Raw genomic sequence first — 24,143 nt, 5'->3', positions numbered from 1 at the left:
GAAAAATTCTTATGAACTGTTTGTTATGTTTTTACATTTTTGTCCATCTCCATGCATTCAAAAATGCTTGGTTTAATCCTAGTATACAGTACACATGGAATTTGGCAATATTGACATTACAAATGTTTTAGTGAGCCGATAAATATTTTTTTTTGTAAATATAATCTTGTGAACATTGCTCATCATTCTATTCAGTTGAAATAATTCTTCTAGGCCCTTTAAAAAAAGATTCTATTAAATTATCAGAAGAACCGCCAAAAGGTTTAATGCAATCATATAAATAACTGAAAAGTTACACTGAACTGCTGTTCAACTGATTGACATTCCATGTATATTATTTACTAGCTGATTATATATAAACGGACATCTGAGCTCAAGGCTTGCACGCTTTGCCTAGCTGTCAAATTCGAACAAGTTAGTTAACAGCACAATAATTTCAGATTCCATCTTATTTTCAAGGTTTTGTAATTCACTGTCAGAATTAATACTGGAGAGCTTCAATACAACAAGAGAACGGTGTACAAGAATATAATGATGGCAGTTTATTTTGAATGGAGAAAAAATCATCGTGGTAATGGCGAATTTCTGCTTATTTTGTTTGTGAATATCTGCTCTACAATGCAATGTGCTAAAATCGTCCCACAGTGAAATAGTGTTCTGTTCTGGTGTTTTATGTGTTTCCGGTGATTTAGCTTATATGGTGGTGTTCTCCAATCTTCAGTGTTCCAGTGGTGCAATATATGTATATAAGGATTCGGTTATAATGTCCTAAGTGCTACATCATATATCACTCATATTAATCGAACAGATTGGTGCTCAGGCTTTTGATCAAAGATGACATTTGATCAAAGAAATAGTGTTAAGGAAACATTAGCAATACTATGAAATATTGTAATCTATAATTATGCAATATTTAATTGTGTAATATTAAAAAACACTAAATATTTTTTTATTGATTGCAAGTTGCAAGTTTATTGCGTGTCGTTTGGTATCTATTCTTCCAAACACTGTGTAATTCGCGTTTTTTTAAATATTGCCGTTATGTATGTTTATTAGGTTATCTCAATAAATGAGTGTTGAAAATTAGGTTTTATTTTTTATTAAATTTAAGCATATTCTATTTTCTTCGCTTACATTTTATGTGCATGTGATAAGAAAGAAATTCATAATAAAACAAAACATTTCATCATGTGCTATTTAACGAAGAGCTTACTTTAACATACTTAGCTTACTATCGCATACTATATTATTTAAATTATTTCTGTACAGTATCAAAAGAAAAGTTATTGATTATAAAAAGTGCATGAAATGATCATTGTAATCTACCACTATACTAAAATGGAGAAACTAATAATAAGTAAATACATTTACATATGATCAAAAGAAATGGTGTTAAGAAACATCAGCATTACTCGTAAATACTGCAATTTATAATTATTGCATTTTTAAATGCTTACTATTTAAAAAGTGCAAATATTTTTTATTAATTGGAAATTTTAGTTCTGTTACCTTCCTTCTGCTATTTATACTTTCAAACACTGCTGGTTCATGTTTTTTCTTAAATAGTGCTGTCATGTATGTTGTTTGTTAGGTTATTATTTCATTTTAGATATTAATATGGGAAGTCTTTTTGGTATTTAGGTATAGTTTTGATCACATTTATTAGCTACTTTATACAATCTTTCATTTGCATATCTTGGAGATATAGAAGTTAATGGTTATACATTTTACTATGAAACACGAATAAATTTATACTTGAATTCAGGTAAAATACTGATTATGTTACCTTACGCTTCCTAATTTATCATGATAGGGGCAATTTTCATTGTCTCTGAGATTTAACAGAAATAAATGTGATAATGCTATAATCAGAAAAACTTTTTTTTTACCCACATATATAGCTTTACTTTTATTTATGTCTGATTGAGTTTTATTTACTTAAAACCTACTATTATTGTTATATATTTATAATAACCACTTTTATAATTACTCTCACTTACATACTAAAAGATTAAGGGAAAAAATTATGAAATCTTAAATAATTGTAAGTTAGAATGTAAGTTATTAAAAAATATAGTTTAAAGTACTGAAAATAATTAAAGCCATTATTAATTATGCATATTTAGTCTATGCATAGTCTAAGAGGGAAAAATGTATTGGTTTTCAGAAAATGATAAAATATTTTAACTTTAGAAAAATACAAGGACTACAAATTTTAAAAAAGAAGAAAAATACATTAATTATTAAACTTATTTTTCTGCATAAATCATTGTGTAACGCAAGGACATAATAATGACGTTTTCACAACTGTTGCAAAAAGGGCGAATTCTGCGAATATTTAGGCGTCGTTAAGACGTCGTGATACGACGCCTAAATGTTCGCATAATTCGACCTTTCACAACCAAAATATAACCTGAGAAAGATGCAATAACCACATCTATTCAACATAAACCTCACCTGCAAAGACATAACAAAGACATCTTTGCAATGGTTGCAAAACAGTGGAGTTTCACAGACATCTGGGCATCATAAAGATGACATAGTGCAACGTTTTTGCAATGACATCTGTGGCGAGTTTGCAACATCGTAACGACGTTGCTGTGCTACTTGGGATTATATTAAAATTTAAATATAATTGTCAAAAAGTTAACATTTTTTATAATGAACATCATACCATTTTTTTCCAATATCATTCCCAATCATGGCTCAATTAATGCATAAGCTGCCTGGGCTGAAAATGGCAAAATGCATGGAAGAAATGACTAGTTATGTTTTTATATACTTCCTTTAATTTGGAAACAGCTGACAAAATTTTAAATACTTGCTGTTCTAATATAAATTGTACAACTAAATGGCAGAAGCTACAAAGAGAATATAGCCAAATATCTCAGTAAGATAGCATCAATGCCTTCCTAATATCTGAAGGAGATACTGTAGCAAAACCAGATTCAAGAGCAGATAGAGCAGAACATCTAATTTACAGATGTCAACACTGACATCCTTTCCCTAATCCTGAAAAAAGATTTTGAGAACACCCCCCCCAAGAAAACAAAAAGCTATACTGGCAAGGATTTATCCGATTTTATTTTTAAATTCCTTTCTACATGTAAATTAGACACTCAGACATACCCTGGTTTGTCATATGGCAATGCTGTTACATATTTGAGATTTTTTCTAGCTTGCAAAGTAGATTAAAAATAGTCAATCTATTAATATTTTATGTGCCATTTAATTATGTTTTGTCCATTCAATTAACTTAAAGGGATACAGTACTGCAGAATGAATCTTTGAATTTTACAATTCATGATCAAACATTCTAGATCATTCTTTGATTTTTTACAAACATTTAATTTTTTTTCCTCTCTCAAATCACAAATGCAACACTTTAGCGATGTTTTTTTCAATTCTAAATTCCTTCAAAACTCTTCCTACAACAATCTACAGGAGAGATATGTTACTGTCTAAATAAATATTTTGATGCAATTGTCAAAATTCTTTTGCATGTCACAGAGGATGGAAACACATTCACCAGAAAAAGAAGAAAAAGGAATTAAAATTTATTTGCCTTGAAGCAACACAGATAGTAGCAATGTTGGTGCATTCTTGAAAGATGTGACTTTCAAGTCACACAATACAATCACAAAGTATAAATGCTGAGACTATTGTTAAGCTTTACATCATTTTTAAATAAAATGAAAAATATGCTTAACTTGTACAAAAAGATTGGTGGCACTAAAGTTAAAATCATCTTAAGGTTCATTAACAGAAACAAAGCCCCACCTACATCATAGGTAATAAGAAGAAAGAAGTTTTTGATGAATCAGTAACTGATGATGAAGAAGAAGAAAGGACTCTTACTCAACTTTTCATGGAAGTAAGTTACTGATCAAGAGACGAAAATACTAATCAATACTGGCATTTTAAACAGACTCTTATTCTTAAATAATATGAAATCTACTGATATTAGCAATGTTACAATACCTCACAAAATATTCAGTCTAATAATATTTGATAGCAATAACTTTCAGCTGAATGCAGTCTTTTGAAAAAACACTCAATGAGATACTGTAAACAAAATTTTGACAAAAAATAATGTAATGAATTTATATCCTAATGTGATAAAATGACAAAATTTATTTATGTGCATTTCTGCTAGAAGCTGCTGAGCACAAAGATTGTTTACTACCTCACTAACACTGAAAAAAACTATATAAGGGCACAGTCTGCTCAAGTAAAAAAGATCAAACAAACATTTTTATTAATTACAGAAAGATATGTTAAAATTTATATATTGCAAAGATTTCTCTTTTTCTTTCTTAAATTTATAGTATGTAGCACAGCATATAAAAGTACTTTGTAATAAATTACAAACATGTTATTTGTATTTGTGAATAAATGCAACTATTCTTAAAACCTGTGAACACAGTAATAAAGAGATTTTAAAGTTTTTTTTTTTTTTTTTTTTTTTTTTTTTTTGGGACTACGAAAATCTGGCAACTGGAGTTTATGAAGTTTGTGTCTATCTTGTATTATTAAAAGCCTGCACAGCTTTTCTTTGATAAATGAGGAAAGGAAGTGTCATATTTGAATAGGCTCACAGGCACATAAATAGGAAATTCAGCCCTGCTTCTAACAGCATATTTACTTGAACAAATTTTTAGTGTTGTATGTCAGTTTTTGAAAGCATATGAGTGGACCCCCCCCCCAAAAAAAAAAGCTGCCTATAACTTACTGACAAATGCACAATTTCTGTTAACATTTACTCCTATATCGACGAGCTATAGATTTTTGCCAAGCTCGTGCAGTTCACAGATTAAACATTTAAATAATAATATTACTATATATTATGTTACTAATAATTTGTATAGATAATATTTTGCCAAGAAAGAATACATGTTATTTTCTAACATAAAGAATTATATATTGTGTTTTTATATATAACTGTATGATATTAATTAAATTAGAGAAAAACATAAAAAGGGTACATGCTTTACAAAATAACAGCTGAAGTACATCACTGGTAAACCAAAACAGTATGAGAAACACTGTAGTTAAGACTATCTCCCAATTTCGATACTTTAACGGTATGTGAAGTTTGGTGTTAGTTAAGAAAATACCATCTATAAATCTCCATACAATAAATACTATTACTGCATTTTGCTCTAAAAAGTTACAGTATTCTTCTGAAAAGCCAGTTTAGTTTTGATTTAAAAAATAAATACAAGAAAGTTTTCTAGGAGTGCTAATATTCTCATTCCTGATTTGCAAAATTGTTTTTCACATTAAATTTTCCATGTATAAACACAGGAATGAAAGAATTCTAGGTCAGATGTTTTAAGGACTTTTAACAATATTATGTCATGCTTACATTTAACTGTTCAGTTCCTTAAAATAAAATATCATGAAAGACCTGTAAATTAAGTACCAGTACATTTCCTTAAGAACTAAAACTAAGGTGTTTTAAGAATTTTTATTAAAAGGAGAAAATGTTCTTTCAACAAAGAGATAATGTTTTGCAGGAAACAAAATAAAATATGAATAAAAAAACTTAATACACTGATGTCCATGTGTAGTACCAATTTCTTGATTATGCATTGCAAAGGCATTGTCCAACAACTATAAAAAGAAAATAGCTCTTGTACAAATGTCATTTTAATTATCCTAATTTACAGGATCATTACTATCAAGCAAATACAAGTGATGCAGCAGCGTAGCTCACAGATGAGTCATAATTGTTAAGGCACTTGCTGGACTGAGCATACTTAAGGAATTTTAAAGAAGGCTTAATACCATTCCCCAACTGCTGCAAAGATGATATAGCCTGTAAAGTTTAAGAAAAAGATAAAATTATGGTTTAAGAAATTAAATAAAGTACTCTTACACTACACAGTAATATTCCTTACACTACACAGTAATATATTATACACTACACAGTAATATTCCTTGATTTATACAAATTTATTTATTGAACACAAATTACAATTCTGTAACAGTATTTATCATTAACATTAAGAAACAATGAACACTATAGTCAATTAAAAATGCATTTTTTGCTACCATTAAATAAAGGATGGTGAAATGAAAGAATACTTGTACATCTGAATAGAAGCTTATTAAGTCTACGCAGTTTAGGTTTACACAAAGGGTATTTTACATGTGGTTTTGATTACTGCTTCCATATTGGAAGACTGCCTTAGATATCATTTTTCTTTGGAAGTTAAGTTTTTATGCAACTCAAATCTTGCGCTTGACAATCATCATCAATAGGGATATGCAGTGTTTATATTAAAAAATGGGGAACTACTCTGATATGCACAATCAAGTGGCCAAATTTCTGCCATATTGCTATCTAAATTTTTTATCTACATTTCGAACTTTAAGCCTAAAATGTCTCCAAAAACCATGTTTTGAACACACAATTTAAGCTAAAAATCCGAAACAAAAACAAAAAATTTAGATAGCAAAACCGTAAAGTTTCTAACCAAAATTACTTGACAAGAGTTCATGTGCACAGCGATATGTTTTAACTTAAAAAAACATCTACGAATTGCATAATTTAGACAACAAGCGAATCCACGAACTACGCACACCTCACTTTAATACATTAACATAACAACAATAAATTTCAAAGAATACCATGTACACAACGTCCTGTTTCAACTTTAAAAAAATCTATGATTTGCACAATTTACACAAAAAACGAATCTACGAACTACGCACAACTCACTTTAATAAATTAACATAACAACAATAAATTTCAAAGAATACCAGCATGACGCAAACCAACGAACTTCACCGAAAGATTTTTCAACATCAACAGGGTTGCCATACAACACGCAATCGCGCCAGAAACCAGCACAGAATACAAATCGGCACATTTGGTGAAATTAAGGCGTATATCAGAGTTGTACCAAAAATGAAAATTTTTCAAAAATGTCGAAAATGAAAATTTTGTATTTATTTGCAAATAAATAAAAAGGAATGCAAATCACTGTTTTTGAAGCTATAGCAATAAAAAAAAAAATACAGCAGTAGTATAAGGCAAAAAAAATGATTCAAACATGGTTGTTATCTTAATACTTTTTTTTTTTGTTTTGTTGTTGTTTTAGTCTTTTAACTATAATTACGATGTTATACATTCTACAATATTTCTCAACATCCACTATGAACAAGACTACTTTTGTGAAGTTTTTTAGACAGAATGCTGCTACTTTAAGAATCTATATGGCATTAAAGCAAGTGTCTTCACGAACCACTAATAGAAGTTATTTATGAAAGCGTTTGTATCCATCACTAAGCTCATCTTTTGGAATGTCTTAAAAAATGGTATTTTAGAGAAGCTTTCCAGTAAGAAGTTTGGCTTACAGTGCACATGGCTACAGATGGATAAAATAACCTGCAAATGTGTTTATATGTAAAATTTATTGCATTGTACAGCCTGTGTACTTTATTTAATTAAATTCTTCTTTCTTAATGTCATCAATACCATTTTTTTGCTAATGAACGTCTGACTGCACAAGATGAGAGTGAATGCACATATTTATCCTTCTTCATCCAGCATCAGTTTCAGAATTTTGGAACAAAATTCAGAAGTGAAAGGCGACTGAACCTGTATTTGAAGAGACAGAATTTCATTTCTGAAACATTCTTTTATGAAACTTACACAGAAGTTGCAATTCTCGTATTTAATGACAAAAGCAATATTATGCTCCATATATTCAGTTAGATAAACAGCGATATAGTTAGATAAACAGCGATGGTAATAACGATATTTAATTCTTTGGATTTTTTTATTAATTTGTCACCAACAAGGTTCACTTTATGTGACCAGTTGCAATGCAAAATATGCCAAGTATTTTCATTAAGTGGAAATAAGCAGCCATGTAATGCACATATTACCATTTACTTGGGAATGTTTTATGTAACACTCCTTCCACATATTAGGAACAAGTAAAAAAAATGACTGCTTTGTTTATGAATCAAAAGTTGACTGCAAACACACACATTCTTTGTTTGTCTGATGCTACTTCTTATTGTTCTTTCATTGCTTTTTTTCTCAAATTATGCACAAGTTGGTACATACTTATATCTCAAAACATCTCCAGAAGGAAAATGATCTAAACAAGGCACAAGTTTTACAAAATAGATCACAAAGCCAGTAGAATATTGGCTTTTAAACAATTCCCACCACATCCTAAACATTTCCCTCCCCATTTGAAAATTACTGACAATAGTAGCTTGCTGCAGTTCTGACGGGCTTGGATGAGTACATTTTTCTTCATTAAATGACTATCACTAGTTTTTCCTTTTATTAGGGCAATCTCTTTCTGGCCTTCTAAAGGAAAATTAAAATATTTACAGATAATGATATGTGTGTTGCAATACAGTAATAGCCTGACTATCCAGCATTCAACTAAATTTAATATTTTTGTTTTAAAAGAAATTTTCGGCAAAAAAATGTAGCAAATCTGAGATTTGCAATATCATTATAGAGCTCTTAAAGCTGATAATACATATACCATTAAACACTAATTTAGTGCTAATAATGGATAAGCATGGCATCACAACACAGTTATAAGTTTGTTTTGGTTTAATGTAAACTGGATTAATTCACAATGCTTATGTGATTTAGTTTTTGTAAAAAAAGGGCACAAGTTTCATTTATTTTTTTTTTCACATTTTGAAAAATTATTAATATTTGGGATGAAAAGATCCAGTGTACAAGTCCCCGCCGTTAGGCAAAAGATGGTGCCACCAGTTTAGTTATGTTTAAAATTGTCTCATGTAAAACATCACATCATAAGGTTGGGCATCTACCAACAACATAAATACAAAATATTAGCAATTCTGTATGAATACTTTTTGTGAGAAAATACTATTGTATTGAAAATGTTGTTAATTGAGGTGGATAAACATCATTTGCAGGGAACTTTTGATTTACTTTTTTAATGCAGCTGAGGTAAATCGATACTTACAAATATGCAGCAGAGGCACATCGACTGCTCACATAAGCATATGGTGAGGCTGCCTTAAGTGAGAGAAGTTGTCATGAGTGGTTTTAAGAAGGGACAAGTTGATGTTGAAGACAAAGAATGTAGCAGAAGGATGAAAGTATGTGAAGACATGGATTTGGAACCATTATTGGATGAAGATTTGCGCCAAATGCAAGCTGAACTTGCACTTACATTAGTAGAGACTCAAATGCAATTTCACATTGTTTAAAATCACTAGGAATGATTAAAAGCAAAGAAATTAGGCTCCAAATGAAGCCAAGAAATTTTGAATGGCAATTTCTTACATGTATGAAAGGGTTTTCTGCATTGTATAGTCACTGGTGATGACAAAAGGATCCACTATGATAACCTATAAAAGCAATAATGGGGAATACCTGGCCATGCTTCAACACTGACAGGCAAGCCGAATATTCATGGAAAAAAAAAAATAATAATCATGTTGTGCATATGGTGGGAACAGCTTGGTGTCATGCATTCTAAGTTGCTCAAACCAAATGAAACCATTACCGGAGCTCTCTACCAAACACAATTGATGAGAATGCAAGAAAAATACTCAAGGAAAATCCACGAAACACTCAAGAGAAAATGCACAAAAAATGCAAGGAAATATATCCAGCACTCAAGCAAAAATGCGCCCTCTACTACTCCAGACATGACAAAATTATTTTTCCGCATGATAATGCTTGCTAACGTTGCGTCATCGATCCTACTTAGAAATACTCAAATGGGAAGTTTTACCTCACTCGCCATATTCATCAGACATGGCTTTTTCTAAATATTAATTGAGTCGATCGATGGCGTTATGTATGCCTGCCTGAGCAGCACTTCACATCATATGAAGATACCAACAGTTGGTTCGATTTGTGGATAGCCTAAACAGATCAAGTTTTCTACCGACAGGGTATCTGCATGCTGCCAGAATATGAGAAAAAGTACTGGCTAGTGATGGGCAATACTTTGAATAAAACATAAGGTACCATTCTTTCACAATAAATGCCCAATTTTTGATAAAAAAACAGCAGAGACTTATTTTTACTCCCGAAAGGATTTTCATATTACAGGATCTGTACACAATGTACGATTTTGAAAATGAATAAACAATGAAAATGTAATGTGAAAAATTATAAGCAATTTAAGTTTTTTATATGCTATACTCGTAATTTGTATCTGTTTATTATCTAACGAAATAAAGATATATACTCATATCTGTTTGTTTAAACTTTTTGTTGGAATAATTGGCAACATCTCCACCAACTTTCATGCTCCAGGATTTCATAATCAGATCATATGTTTTACTTTCACATTTAAGGCACATGCAAAACATTGGCTTACATGTCGAAAATGCATTTTTTTTTTTTTTTTTTTTTTTTTCAGAATCTTACATAAATTTAAATGCAGGTTACTGACATTCAACATGGTAATAAATAAGATAATTGTTTTTAAAATTTAAAAGTGTAATTTTTTTCTATTCATCTGGCTTTTCTTACATGAATTCCATTTTTTTATGTATGACTATCCAGAATTTTCACTTATTTGGAGTTTGGCATTCTCCAAGTTTTCTGGATAGTCAAGCTTTTATTGTATTTAATCATATCAATTACAAACTCTCTTGTGCAAACACCTTTATTCTGATAATTATTTCTTTTCTGTGGTGGCACACACTGATACAAGTTTACAATCACATTTCTTTTGTTTTGCTTTCTAAATGATTCAAATAAAAGAAACACATGCTTGTTCAACTAGCATAAATGAACTGGTTGAGTAAAATAACTACGAGACAAATGAGTAATTAGACATACAAGAGGAAGGCAACTTTTGCAACCTGAATTGGGAATAATGAAGCATTAATATAATTAACTCATTAAGAGTTAAGTACAAGTAAGCAATATTACAAATACATAATTAAAGAAAAATTATTACAAATTTTTAACCAAATCTACTATTTTACAATGCCTGACCATAAAAGAATCAAACTTTTAAAATACACCCATATTAATCACAGTAACATTTAATCAGACTTGTCTCTTCAAAATATTCTCTTCATCTATTAATGCACCACTCTCAAAATGGCTTGAATCTCCAGAATGCCTCCTAGAAATCATTTAGTGGGATCACATGCAAATCTTGCAGCAAATTTTCTTTATTCTCTTCTATTGTTTTAAACTGTAAACTGTGGGAATGAAAAAGTCTGGAAAAGCTAAATCTGGAAAGCAAAGATGCTGCAAAATTTCAGTCACCCCTTGTCAAGCCAAAAAGTCATGGATAAGAAGTGACGAGTATGCAGGTGTATTATCATAACAAAGTATCCAGGTCTTTTTTTTTTCTTCCAACTTCTAGGCTCTTGCATCACATTGCTTCTCTTAAACGGCTCACAATGCCAAAATAAAAGTATGCTCTGATTTTCTGACTTTATTTGACAAACTCATTAACCTTTTAACTGTCATGCCTGAAATAATCTCGGGCACAGCACTGGTATTCCAAAATGTCACGCCCGAATACTACTCGGGCTATTTTTTTTTTTTTTTTTTTTTTGAGTTTATCGTATTGTTATACCCGAATATATATTGTGAGAAGTTTATTTTGGCTTCAGTTCAACAATGGCAGCATTTGACTGAAGGTTTCAAAGGATTGAGGTTAAAGTTCAAAGTGCGTGGCATTTTTTTGATTTTTTGACTTTGAGGCAAACATTTCGTTTTTGGAATAAAAAAAATTTACAATTTATGCACCCAAATCATCAAAATAACTTGACAGTTAAAAGGTTAATCTATTCAGGATAAGGAATTCCTAGCCAATCTGAAAAAAGCAATTCACCTTCACAATGGATAAACTCTGATGATCACCAAGACAAAAAAAGCCTCGGTGATGATGCTCTAACTGCAATGACTGCCTTCTGTTTTTCATGTTATATGGTTAAATCCACCTTTCATTACATTTGAACGATTTAACACAACATCCATCTAGCTGTAACTCATTTCACTTTTTGCTCATCAATTAAGAAAATATATCTGTGGATTTCCACTCGAAAATAGGTGACATGAGTTTTTGGTAGTGCCTAGATCTTCAGTGGTCTCCAAGCAATTAAACAAGGATTTAAATGAGTTACAGCACTTTCTCTGCATTAAAAACCCCACAGTGATGTGAATATGCACCCATTTTTTAGATCATCTTAGGTGGGTGTTATACCTGATTTGAAATACTGGTGTTATTTACAATAACAGGACTGGCTCAAACAATCCTTTCCGTAAATCTGCTGCAACATTTGAAATTTTGCAGCACATTTTTTTTTTTTCCAATTTTACACAAAACTTCACATAAACTCATTACTCTTTAGGATTTTCATTTTTTAAATGCAAATAAACACACAAAGTACTGGTTCATTCCACCATTCACAATTACAAAATGATGTGGCATTCTCAAGTAAATAGCAGGTGTAAGTTCAAGGGTAACGGCTAGACAGCATAGTTGCTAGCCTGGCGCACTGGTGCTCTTATTTCAGAGTTCAGTTTCCTTTTCAACAGAGACAACAGGACTTTTCAACATACTTCAGGAGACAACTTATTTTCATATAACTTAAGATAATTTTAGAATATCTAGAATTTCTCATATACCCTCACCTCAACCTAATTCAACATTTAATCTTCTAGTTTAGGTTTTAGAACAGCATTATCTTCAAGTGTATTTCTGTATAAATTCTGGAAGAAAATAACATAGGACATTTTATAATATAATCCAACAACTAAATCAGAAATTTTAAAAAAATCCAAAATTTGAAGGTTTATTTGACATTTATAGAAAGATGTCATATTCTCAAAATCCGCTAAAACTCATAAAAATAATTGCAGAAATTTATGCTATGATAAAATTACTATCTTGGTTTTTGCTTCTTAATATTCATGGTCTCCAAGTTTGAATGAAATATGTAATTCTTTTTTGGCCCCCATTTTGTATCTTAATTTTCCTACTACAATATATTTTATTTTCAAAGTCAAAACCATCAATTCCATTTTTTTATTTAAACACACAACAAGCAACACGTGCAGAGCAACCATGCATATATACAAATGACATATCAATGGATGAAGACTTCTAGAAGCTATGGCCTATGATTCAACAACAAAATTGAATCAACTCCAACTATAAGAAGAAAGAAATTCCCCTTAAGCAATTGCTCGAAAACTAAACAGCAATTATAGCATTATTATTTCTATATTTCATTTTTGATCATTTATTAATGAATGATCAATTTTTATAGTTTATTATCATCAAATTTTTTTAATTCAGAAAATTAAATGAAAAAGTTTAAGTACACTTTGATTTTGATTTCAATCTATTTTGCAGAATTCAGTCAAAATGAGTAACAGGACACATACTTTGAAAGAAGACATAGAAAAAATTAAATTTCAAATATCCAAATGAATCTGTCAAATATCAAATTATGATATAAAGGAAAAGAATATCTTCCAAGAAAGCAGACAAACTTTCAATTCAAAAGAATATGAACCAGTATCAAGATATAAAAGATAGTAACTGTTTGAGGTAAGATAGTGATTCCCAGAATAATATGCAATATGGTGTACCACGGCACCATGCCCACTCTATCAAGGATGTCCTACAGCCAACATCAGATTTCTTGACTAGCCTGTACATTACTGGGTTGTTTGTATTACAAAAACCAAACTCACTAAAAGTATAATTCAAGCCTGGCATCACAATCCTTATATTAACGAACTATCAAATACATTACTGACGTAACAGTTTATTGAGGATCCTACCAAGCTACAAAGTGGTTCAGCAAAATACAAAATATTAGTCCAGTTTGTTTTCTGGGCCAAGTATAAAAATAACAAAAACATTATAATCAAATTTAAAGGAAAGGCATGACTATATACACATGCAAATAAAACATTAAAAAAATTGATAAGAAAATTTGTTAAATGGATCACATTTGAACAAGATTATAAACTGACAGCACAAACAGTAGTTAGAATTTAGCATTGATATAAACATATCATAAATGATAAAACAATTCATCAAGGAGTAAAACAAGTATTTTTCACAAGAATTTTAACCCTTTGCACTTGAGGCCTTTTTTGCACGGTGCATCAGCAAATTGAGACCTTTCGCATCCTTTTTGACGTATTTCTTACCAGTAACTTACAATCATTACACACACAAATTAATGTATAAAATTTTTATATTTTAACATTTTATATATCTTTACATCTTTATAAGCATAATTCCTTAAATATTAATCTGTCATTTTTCTGTGTATGATATTTCATGTAACAATTCCCAGGATGCATGCCCGGCTTGTCAAGGCATGTATTACAATAATATGTCGTTTGTTGGTGCCTTTTTCCAGGTTCATTTCTCTGAGAACAGACATTGTGATAGATAAGAAAAGATAAGATTTCAAATAATGAAATCTTATAACCATTACAGTGGTATCATTTCACACTTCATAAGATTATACATAAAGAGCATAGGAACCCGCTTCGAAGAAACTAAATGTAAACAGTTATTGTCGCACATCGAGTTTCTACATCAAACTAAGTGGTGAGCGACAGTCACCTCTCAAGTTGCAGCATCAAATCACATGAAGAGTTTAATGCTTAAAGATTTAATGTTAAGATAATTTAACATTAGTTACAAGTTTTGATCATTGACATATAATCCAAAGTATTCTAAATTATGATCAGAAGCATTTGAATAAAACACATATTTATAATTGTAAAACAGATATAACATATGCACAAACAAACATAAAATACAAAATTTAGAGATACTTACATTTAATAAAACACCGATAGGATGTCTCCCACATATTGTGTTTCCATATTTTTTCAAGTATGCAGTAAAAGCAGTTGGAGACATTTCTTCAATGATATTCATTCCCTGTAAAACAAACAATACATTTAACATGTAAAATCTATTAGCAAGCAAGTTTACTGCATCTTTATTCTTTATATTTAATACCCCATATTGGATTTTAGCTATTTTACTAACAGTTTTTTGGGGGGGAGGTAAGTGTTAAATACACATTGAGTAATGTATAAGTATTTCTTTCCAGCTATGCCTTGCTTTACTTTCAATACTTTGCAATGGCAGTTAAATATATTATCATGGAAGAATATTTCATTATTGCCAACATTATTACTTTGGGTTTCCCCATTATTTTACACTTCTTTATCAATTTATAGCCCAAGATTTTTTTCTGATTATTATTCAGAGTTGTGATCACTTTCTGCAAAGTATTTTTTCTCATTTCATTGTTTTTGTTGCATTCTTACACCTTAAAAACAATCAAATTAAAAGAAGAATCTTTGTAAAGCAACTTTCTTGAAAATGCCTGAACTTCGCTTATGATAACATATCACCACTGCGAGACGTCACAAACTGCACAAAAATGCTTATTGGGCATAAGCTTATAAAACAGAAATTAAACGGGTCCAACATTTTTGCACATCTTAACAAATATTGTTTTATAAAAGATAACAGTTAGGTCAAATTTATGCTAATATGAAATTTCCAGAAAACAGTTTAATCACGATTTGAAAAACTGCATAAATGCATATAAGAGTTAATACATGGTGTTCAAATTAACCCTTTATCTGAATTTTTCAAGAAATACTGCAAAGTATGCAGTAAAATATAATGCATTAAATAGAGTGTAATCTTGGTTCATGAATGCAGTTAGTTTCTGAAGGCTGTCTGTCACCCAAAACTTTCACAAACTGCAAAGTAATTGCCTATAAAAGTCTATAAAGTCTATAAAGCCTATAAACTGTCTATAAGAATTACTGCAAAGTAGATTAATCCATTCCTGGATGCGTAATGGCAAACCCCACATTGAGTTGATCAATGTTAACGAATTCCGCTTACTGCTCATGCTCAATGGTGTACCGTTGGCATGGGAGGAAATACTAGCAACTACAGCAGAAGCAACCCTACACAAGCCTGTTAGTCACGTTCGTTTTACTGTTTACAATTCCAATACTACGGAAATTTGTGTGTGGTTATTGCATGCATTTCTGTTTCATTTCATTTTGGTTTATTTTGTTCATAAACATTACATTTAATATCAGTTACTTGACTTTAATTCAGTAATTTAAACTGGATTTATTCCTTAATGTGTTAAAGTATATACGAATGGACGTATGGTAAATACTCAATTGTTTTTATTCCTCAGAAGTATAATAAATAAGTATTCAGCTGATTCATCTTGTAATGTTTCCTGTTTTGTAATCCTTCTTGCATGAAAATTTGCATAGTTTACAATCGATATTTACATTCTAAGAAATGAAACAATTTACAACCTAACAAATTTTAAAAACCCGAACTATTTGCACTTACATAACACAATATCAACCATATATCGTATTTGTCTTCTTTTAAAATTGCACCAAATTTTATTCTGGGCATGTGCAGAAAGCAAAATTCATTTAACATTGATCAACTCAGTGTGAGGTTTGCCATTATGCTTCCTCTGGACAGACAATTGCTTATTTAAACTTCATGATAGTACTTTGTGCACAAGTTAAAAACACAAAACCAATAGAAAAAATTAATTCTAAGATGATAAATAAATAACATGATAATACAAAGCCTTTTGAACTCATTTATAATGAAGATGATATACATACATACTTACATTACAATGGTACTAAAACCAAACCAGATTTACTGCTAGTGACTTCTGACCTGAAGGCCATTTGTAAGAGAAGGATTTTTAAGATCCAGGCTTAGAACATTGCCAAGTTGTCGCGGCATTCGCCTTTGAGACTTCCCAAAATAGTAAACCAGTTCCTACAATTTTAAAAAGGCCAGGTGGAAAGACCTTTGAATCTCTTGTAGACAGGGAATTAGATCCCAGTTCTTCAGACTATGACCAAAACATCAAAAGACTATATGAATCATTTGGCATGTAAAAAAAAAAAAAAAAAAAAGTTCCAAGAAGCAGAATTACAAGATGCAAATGTTCCTGACCAACTAACTTAATGAATCTAAAGATGAAGCAAGATAGATTTAGACCTTGTGCAAAATTGAGCAGATGTTTACAGGATGTTCAGGTCAGCAGATGTTTACAGAATGATAGGTTGCAGTTTAAAAAAAAAAAAAAACTCTACTACACAGGCCCGCGCCGACAATAGGTGCAAGATCGTGCAATCAACAAAACAAGCAGTTCGTATCGCTGCCTGTCTGAACAGGAAAATTCTTGAGGTCTTGTCTTGTCTTGACATCCTCCGGGGGTTGACTCAGTAAAACCCTGGAAGCTACTGATTAGGAAGGGAACCTGGGAAGCTACTGACCTCGTATCATATATCTTGTAACATCCTGCAATATGTAACCTATGTTGTAAAATGTAACCCTGTATGTTTTAACAAATACCTCGTATCATCCTGTAATATGTGTCATATATCTCGTATCCTCCTGTAATATGTATCATATATCTCGTATCATCCTTTAATATGTAACCTAATTTGCACTTTCTGTTCTCAAGTATGTGTACGTCATCTCATATATGTCACCTTATGTATCTATTGCACCTTATGTTCTACGTATCATACATCTTGGCACCTGCCAATATTTGTATCTTCTGTACATTGTAGCATATATCCCGCATAATCCTGTATCATCCATCTTATTTCGCACCTTCTACCATGTATCTTGGCACTTGCATCACTCTGCACCTCGTATCATGTATCTTGGCATCTGCATATATCTGTATCCACAGCATCTTCTATCATATATCTCGTAACATCCTGTAACATGTAACTTATTCTGCACCTATATAGCTTGTATTCATAAGTATGTGTATGTCACTCAATGTGTGTCACCTTAGATATGTTCTTATGAATGTCACCTTATACATCTCATGCACCGCATGTTCCTACATAACATGTATTTAGGGATCTGAATATATATGTATCTTCTGCACAGTATATCTGTAGGCACAGTATTTTCTTATGTATCATGTATCTAGGCAACTGCAAATACTGGTATCTTCTGTACCTCGTATCATATATCTAGCATAATCCTGTAGCATATAGCTTATTCTGTACCTAGCATCATGTATCCAGGCATCTGCATATATTATCTCGTAACATCCTGTATCATGTAACTTATTCTGCACATTGTATCATGTATCCAGGCATCTGTATATATTATCTCGTAACATCCTGTATCATGTAACTTATTCTGCACATTGTATCATGTATCCTGGCATCTGCATAGATTAGTATTTTCTGCACCTTGTATCATATATCTCATAATGTGTACCATACTCTACACGTTATATTCCTAAGTATGTGTATGTCATGTTACGTATGCCACCTTATGTAGGTTCCTATTTATGTTACTCTACATATCTCACACACCTTTTGTTCTTATGTATCATATACTTCAGCATAGCGGTACCATCATCTGCAGATCATTGCATCTACTTATACCTGTATCAGCATATATATACATACTACTGCATATAACATATTTATATATTCATATCTGCATATATCTGAATCCGCGTATATTTTTATTAGCAAGGATTTCATAAGCAAGCTGTAAGTATATATACACAGGCCTTACATGCACACATTACTGGATCAATAAATATTGAGGCCTGGGCAGTTGTGTTGGGGTGATTTCCCGGGGGGAGGGGGCGCTTTGGTCTGCTAGACTGCCCTCAGGGATGCATCAGGCGCTGGGTTTGCAAGGCATAGACAAAGCCTCCGAGTTGCTATCTAGATAAAGGTAGACGTGGAGCTATATCGATTAACCGTATCAGTAGACGGGCAGTGCCCATGTCCTCCGTCGCATGTCTAGGTCTTGTCTTATTTCTTGTCTTGTCTAGGTCAAGACACCCTCTGGGGGTCCACTCAGGTAAAACCTGGGAAGCTACTGATTAGGTTCTGTACCTAGGCAGTCTCGGCCACGGATGTGTAAAATCAGTCTCCACAGGACTGGAGTCATCGTTGGCGATGGCTGTTTCAGGCTCGATAGGGACCGTATGGTACTGTCTTGTCCGTTCCATTGATTGTAGTAGAGCCATATAGTCAGATATTCAGTCAGCCATATAGTCAGATATAGTCAGATGTCCGGGGTGAAACATCCCCGTTGACAGGGTTACGAATTCAGCGTGCCTTTAAACTGCTTGAGGTTTCCAGTGTGACTGGGGCCTCAAAACTGCATATTCATATACTTCCTTGGTTTTTCCCTGGGGGCTCCTAAAGCCGACATCTGTATACCATGACTTAGTGTTAGCACGCCAGATTGGTGGCACGGTCTGTCCAGTGTTTGAATGACTTTGTTCTGCTGTGCGGGTTGGGGCCCCTGTTGATGGCAGATGTTTTTACCATCCCTCCAGGAGTTGCTGAGCAGTCCTGTCAACTCAGCTTAGCTCGTCTACTGGACCTATAGGTTAGCACCTCTTCGATCGCCTTTAGGGGTTGGGGCATTTAATGGTCTTAGGACAGCCTCGAGCTTGCCAGCTCCGAGTGCCCCTTCCTCCTAGCACACTATCTTATTTGACCAAAAATTATAATCAGGGCAGGAGTTCGTCTTTGGTGTTCTCTTCTGTCTTATTTGAACATACAAATACTTGATGACGATGCGTATGTAAGAGTAGATGCATTCGACAAATTGCTTAATAGTTATTTTGTGCCTACTGTTGCAAATGTAGTAATTTGTGCAATATTTATCTTTTTTGTGATTGCTTATAGTTATTGTTTATCTACATAAAAAAGGTAAGCTATATATATTATGTTATACATATTATGTTAAACTTAAGTTAACTTTTTAATTCAGAGAAGCAAAGATTTGGGCATAATTACTCGAAAACTGTTTAGCTCTTATGTCTGAACCATTGTCGTATTCTTGGCCGCGTAAATTACTAACATCTAAACCATTTTCCTTTAAAGTCTTTAATAAGAACGTTGTTCGTCTTCAACCCATCATATCTGTTGTAACACAAAATACTAAAAACCTTTCTTCAATACTCCTGTCTGTATTTTCTAAAATGGATTAAAATACCTCATACAAATTAATACTATCTGCTCTTGATGGCTGGCATCAGGGGTACAACCAATTAAAATAGAAAAATGCTTTGCCTGTTTGACCTTATTTAAAATAATTTGCTTTGTATTATTCCCTAATAAGCTAATTATTTTATTTTGAATTTTATCTCCAAGATAATGAAGCATTAGTTTTTAGTTTGCATTTTATTACTATATACAGACATGATAGGGTCAAATATTGTGATTATTTCCATACACTTAAAAAAAATTATTATTTCTTTCAAATAATTTGTTACTGGAACCACAGAAGGCTAAGTTTTGTTTGGCTAAAAACTAAATGGCATAGATAATTCTTTCAATAACATCGCGCCAATGCTTAGTCTCTTTTTTTAAATAAAATTTGAAATTCTGAATTAACAGTTTTATTCTTTCGTAATCGTTCTAAGAAATCGGATTAACTCTTTCGTTGTGTGGCAAGATTCGACATCCAGAATCATCAGGCACAGGCAAATGCATATCTATTGCAGAAATTGTAGATTTCAATAGTATTACTTCTGTTTTTTTGACCGGCTGCACTGAAGTTAAAGGTAATTCTCAGGTGAAAATGCTTCCTAAACTCTTTCTGATTACGAAGTTCTTTTGGTAATTTCAATGGTACCGGCTGCGTTTGACCGGCTGCGTTGAAGTTAAAGGTAATTCTCAGGTGAAAACACTTTTTAACTCTTTCTGATTATTAGGCTCTTTTGGTTGTTACAATGGTAGCTGAGACGTTGATGAATAACTATTGCTAGCAGCGTCAGCTTGGGTATTCTTTGGGTTTTGGAAAAACAGAATAATTTTAAAGTTCTGGTTTATTAAGTCTCCCTCTCACCTTTTTTTTTCCTTATTACATTCTGATACTCAAACAGTTTTTTTTCTGTTTGTCTTCTGATATCTAGGGAAAAACGAAAACAGAAAAAGTGGAAGTAAAAATAAAAGCAGAAAATAACTATTATAAGAACTAATGCATAAAACACTTCTTAAAAATATTTGGAAAGTCACTGTTTCAAATAATTTACCTTGCTTCTGAAAAGAGCATATCTTAGACGGAGAAAGAGAGTAGTTCTTAAACCATTGCTTGGAAAATATGTGAATTATTAAATCAATACTAAATAATTTAAGAAGGGGGTGGTACTCTTTTGTTTATTAAAGTAATTAAATAATAAATAATAAATCAAGTAAATAAATCAAATTTAAAGATGTAACGAAACATTTTCCTTCGGTTTTCCGTATAGCTAAAAATCGGAAAATGGTCAATTTTTAATTTAAGAATACCTTGTATATTTTTATTTGACTCCAAATCTCAAATAGGTCTTTTTTAAACTCAGTGGTACATCAATTCAGTGGTAAATATGTCAATCCTTTCTTCTCGAAAGATAATCATTTTTAGTTTAATAAAAAAATGGTTCCTGTTAAAAAAAAAAAAAATTCCGGGTAATTATGCTCAAATCGCCACTTTTCTGAATTAAAAAGCTAACCTAAGTTTAACCTAATACGTAACTGTACGTAACTTTTTTTACGTAGAATAACAATAACAACAAGCAATCACCTCCTCCCCCCCCAAAAAAAAACCACAAAAAAGATAAATGTTGCCATATTACTACGATTGCAACAGTAGAACAAAATAAGGACTAAGCAAACTAGTCGAATGCGTTTACAGCGCCCACTGTACCCTTACATACGCATCGGCATCATGCATTTTAGTTCACATATATTTACAAGATCAGCTCAACTTATGCCAAAAACTACAAAAAGCATTAATTGATAAAAATCAAAGTGGTATAAATAGTAAAGATCTTATGCATGAACTGCAGGTTTGCAAAATTTTGGAGGAAATGTAGCATCGCCAGTTGAAACCCTAGGTTATATCGTTGTCAACAACATAGCGGTGTGCAGAAAAGAATTTTGGATATATTCCTAGATATCAGCCCTAGCACATTTTTTGTGCTCTGTTGTAATCACAGTTTGAACTTTGTCATAAACTACGCTGCGAACAACAATTTATTCAATGTAAACTTATTAGATATATATATTAATTTGTTTTTAATTTTAATTTGGTATCCAATGCATTTAGTATATTATTTTGCTTCGCTCAGTGTTACTTTTGTATAACATTTTGCTGTTGCTAACTAATGATCACTTGTCTAGCCTATAGTCAGCCCAAGGCTACGAAGGTCGTTTGCAACAGCTTTGAGCACGTTGCAGGTGACAGTGCGATTTAGCTCAGTTTCATCCCCAATTTTGATGGAAAGCACCCGTCTCCAATCCCTCTTCCCCTACCACCAACTTTCAAAAGGACTTTCGCCTCTCCTAGTTATAGTGTCCCCATGCCGCATGGACACTGTACATTTACAAACATCCATATCTTCTCTGAGATTCGAACCCGAGGCCTTTGCACGGCAGTCAGCAACGCTAACCACTATACCGGTTGGGGGCTTTTTACAACAAAAATGAATGTATAATTCTTCAATGAATATGTTTGAGTGTGGTTTTTAACAAAGCACAAAATGTTTGCATATTTAGACAAAAATAATATATATGTTTTTGGTTCTTCATATTATTATGTTAATAATGCTTCATTTTATATGTTAATCATAAGCCCCATCCCTTTAATATCGTCACTACATAAAGGCGCTCGCTAGACATTTGCACGACGGCATCTGCTACTACAACTTTTGGAAAATTCTTTCCAAACATTGATTTTCAAAGGGACGGAAAAATAGAACTTTTAGCTTTTTAGCAAAGATTAGGGATGGTTACAATAAAGACTCTAAGCGGCCATTTTGTTTTAACAACAGAGCTTTGGCCTCTGATATTGAAGTAGCTAACTCTTTGGTACAGATTTTTGCTGAGTCAGAGAGAAAAGAAACCACTGACAGATGACAATCTAGGATAATTGGGTAACTATTCAAAAATTAAAATATAGAGCAAAGTTAGGGTTCTTAAATATTGGTGTGTCCATTTCCAGTGCTCCCATTAGCTCATCTGAATTGAAGAGTTTGCTCAAGAGCCTCAAAATATGCAAGTATCCAGGTGAGGAAAAATTTCCTAACTTTAAGCGACCTGAAAAGCCTTCTCTAATCGATGCAATAGTGTGAGTTATGCTCAGGCTTTCAAATCAGGCAGTGATGAACAAAATGCAAATCCCTCTTTGGAATCTGCTGCCATGGATTTAATTTTTTCCACAAATCTCAACAACAGTAGAAATGACATGAACTCTAGTAGTTTGCTATATGGCAGTAATCTCATGGAATTATTGGAACCAATGAAAATTTTATCTGAATTTCTAACAGCATTTGGAACTAACCTACACGCAGTCACACAATTTTTAAAAGTAAGTACTGCCTGTAATGCAGGCTGCAAATGACTTAGGTACTAAATCTAACATCCTCTACTCTGTTATGGAGGAAATAAATGCAGTATTCAAATATAATTTTAGTTTATATTGAATTTATTAATTAATGTAGCATTTTTCATGTTATAAAAATAATATTTTTTTATGTCTTTAAGATAATAAGTTGCAATAAATAAAACAGGGTTGCCACTCAAACAGGAGAATGAAATTCCCTGACTTTTCCACGTTTTCCACGTGTATTTTAAGAAAATTCCAGTTTATCCGCGTAATGCATTTTGGCTGTGCTAAGAGGCAAATTAATTATGGTAATACTTGAAAACACAAAAATTTTCCAATTACATATGACTTATATATATAATTAATCCCCAAAGGATTACTATTTTAACTATAAAAGGAATTTTTTTCTCCACTGAAGATTGAGATTAGAATCTGCCCAATCTGGATTTTAAAAAATCATTTTTTGCAGACATTTTGCAGCTAAACGAAAGAAATATATTTAATGATATTTTTAAATAAATTCAGATATTTTACATTTATTTAGCAGTATACATAAGCAAAAAATATGTGCATTAAATTTCATGATGGTATGCTACTACTGCTAGAATTAATTTCAGGATTATGCCAGAGAAAATTTCCTGAAATTTGAAAGTATTTTTTACTAATAATAAACAAATTTAGAGGGAAGAAGAAATATTAAATGATACGAATAACAAAAATAAAGAT

At 31.9% G+C, this 24,143-nt stretch overlaps 1 protein-coding gene across 1 annotated transcript in view; it reads right to left on the bottom strand.

Moving 5' to 3' along the window:
* Positions 1-5,455: 5,455 nt before the first annotated feature.
* Positions 5,456-24,143, bottom strand: part of LOC118182551 (protein MEMO1) — a 72,127-nt gene continuing 53,439 nt past the window's right edge. The window contains exons 8-9 of the mRNA XM_085820552.1: positions 14,805-14,909; positions 5,456-5,821 (exon numbers count right to left, since the gene is read on the bottom strand). Of these exons, the coding sequence (XP_085676678.1) occupies positions 5,684-5,821; positions 14,805-14,909 (243 nt within the window). The 3' untranslated portion in view covers positions 5,456-5,683. The remainder of the gene's footprint in view (positions 5,822-14,804; positions 14,910-24,143) is intronic.

The sequence above is a fragment of the Stegodyphus dumicola genome, chromosome 7 (genome assembly GCF_044657685.1).
Source record: "Stegodyphus dumicola isolate Sdum_Otavi_A_Nest chromosome 7, ASM4465768v1".
NCBI lineage: Eukaryota > Metazoa > Arthropoda > Arachnida > Araneae > Eresidae > Stegodyphus > Stegodyphus dumicola.
The sequence above is the reverse complement of the archived record's forward strand: the minus strand, read 5'-3'. Positions and strand labels throughout refer to the sequence as shown.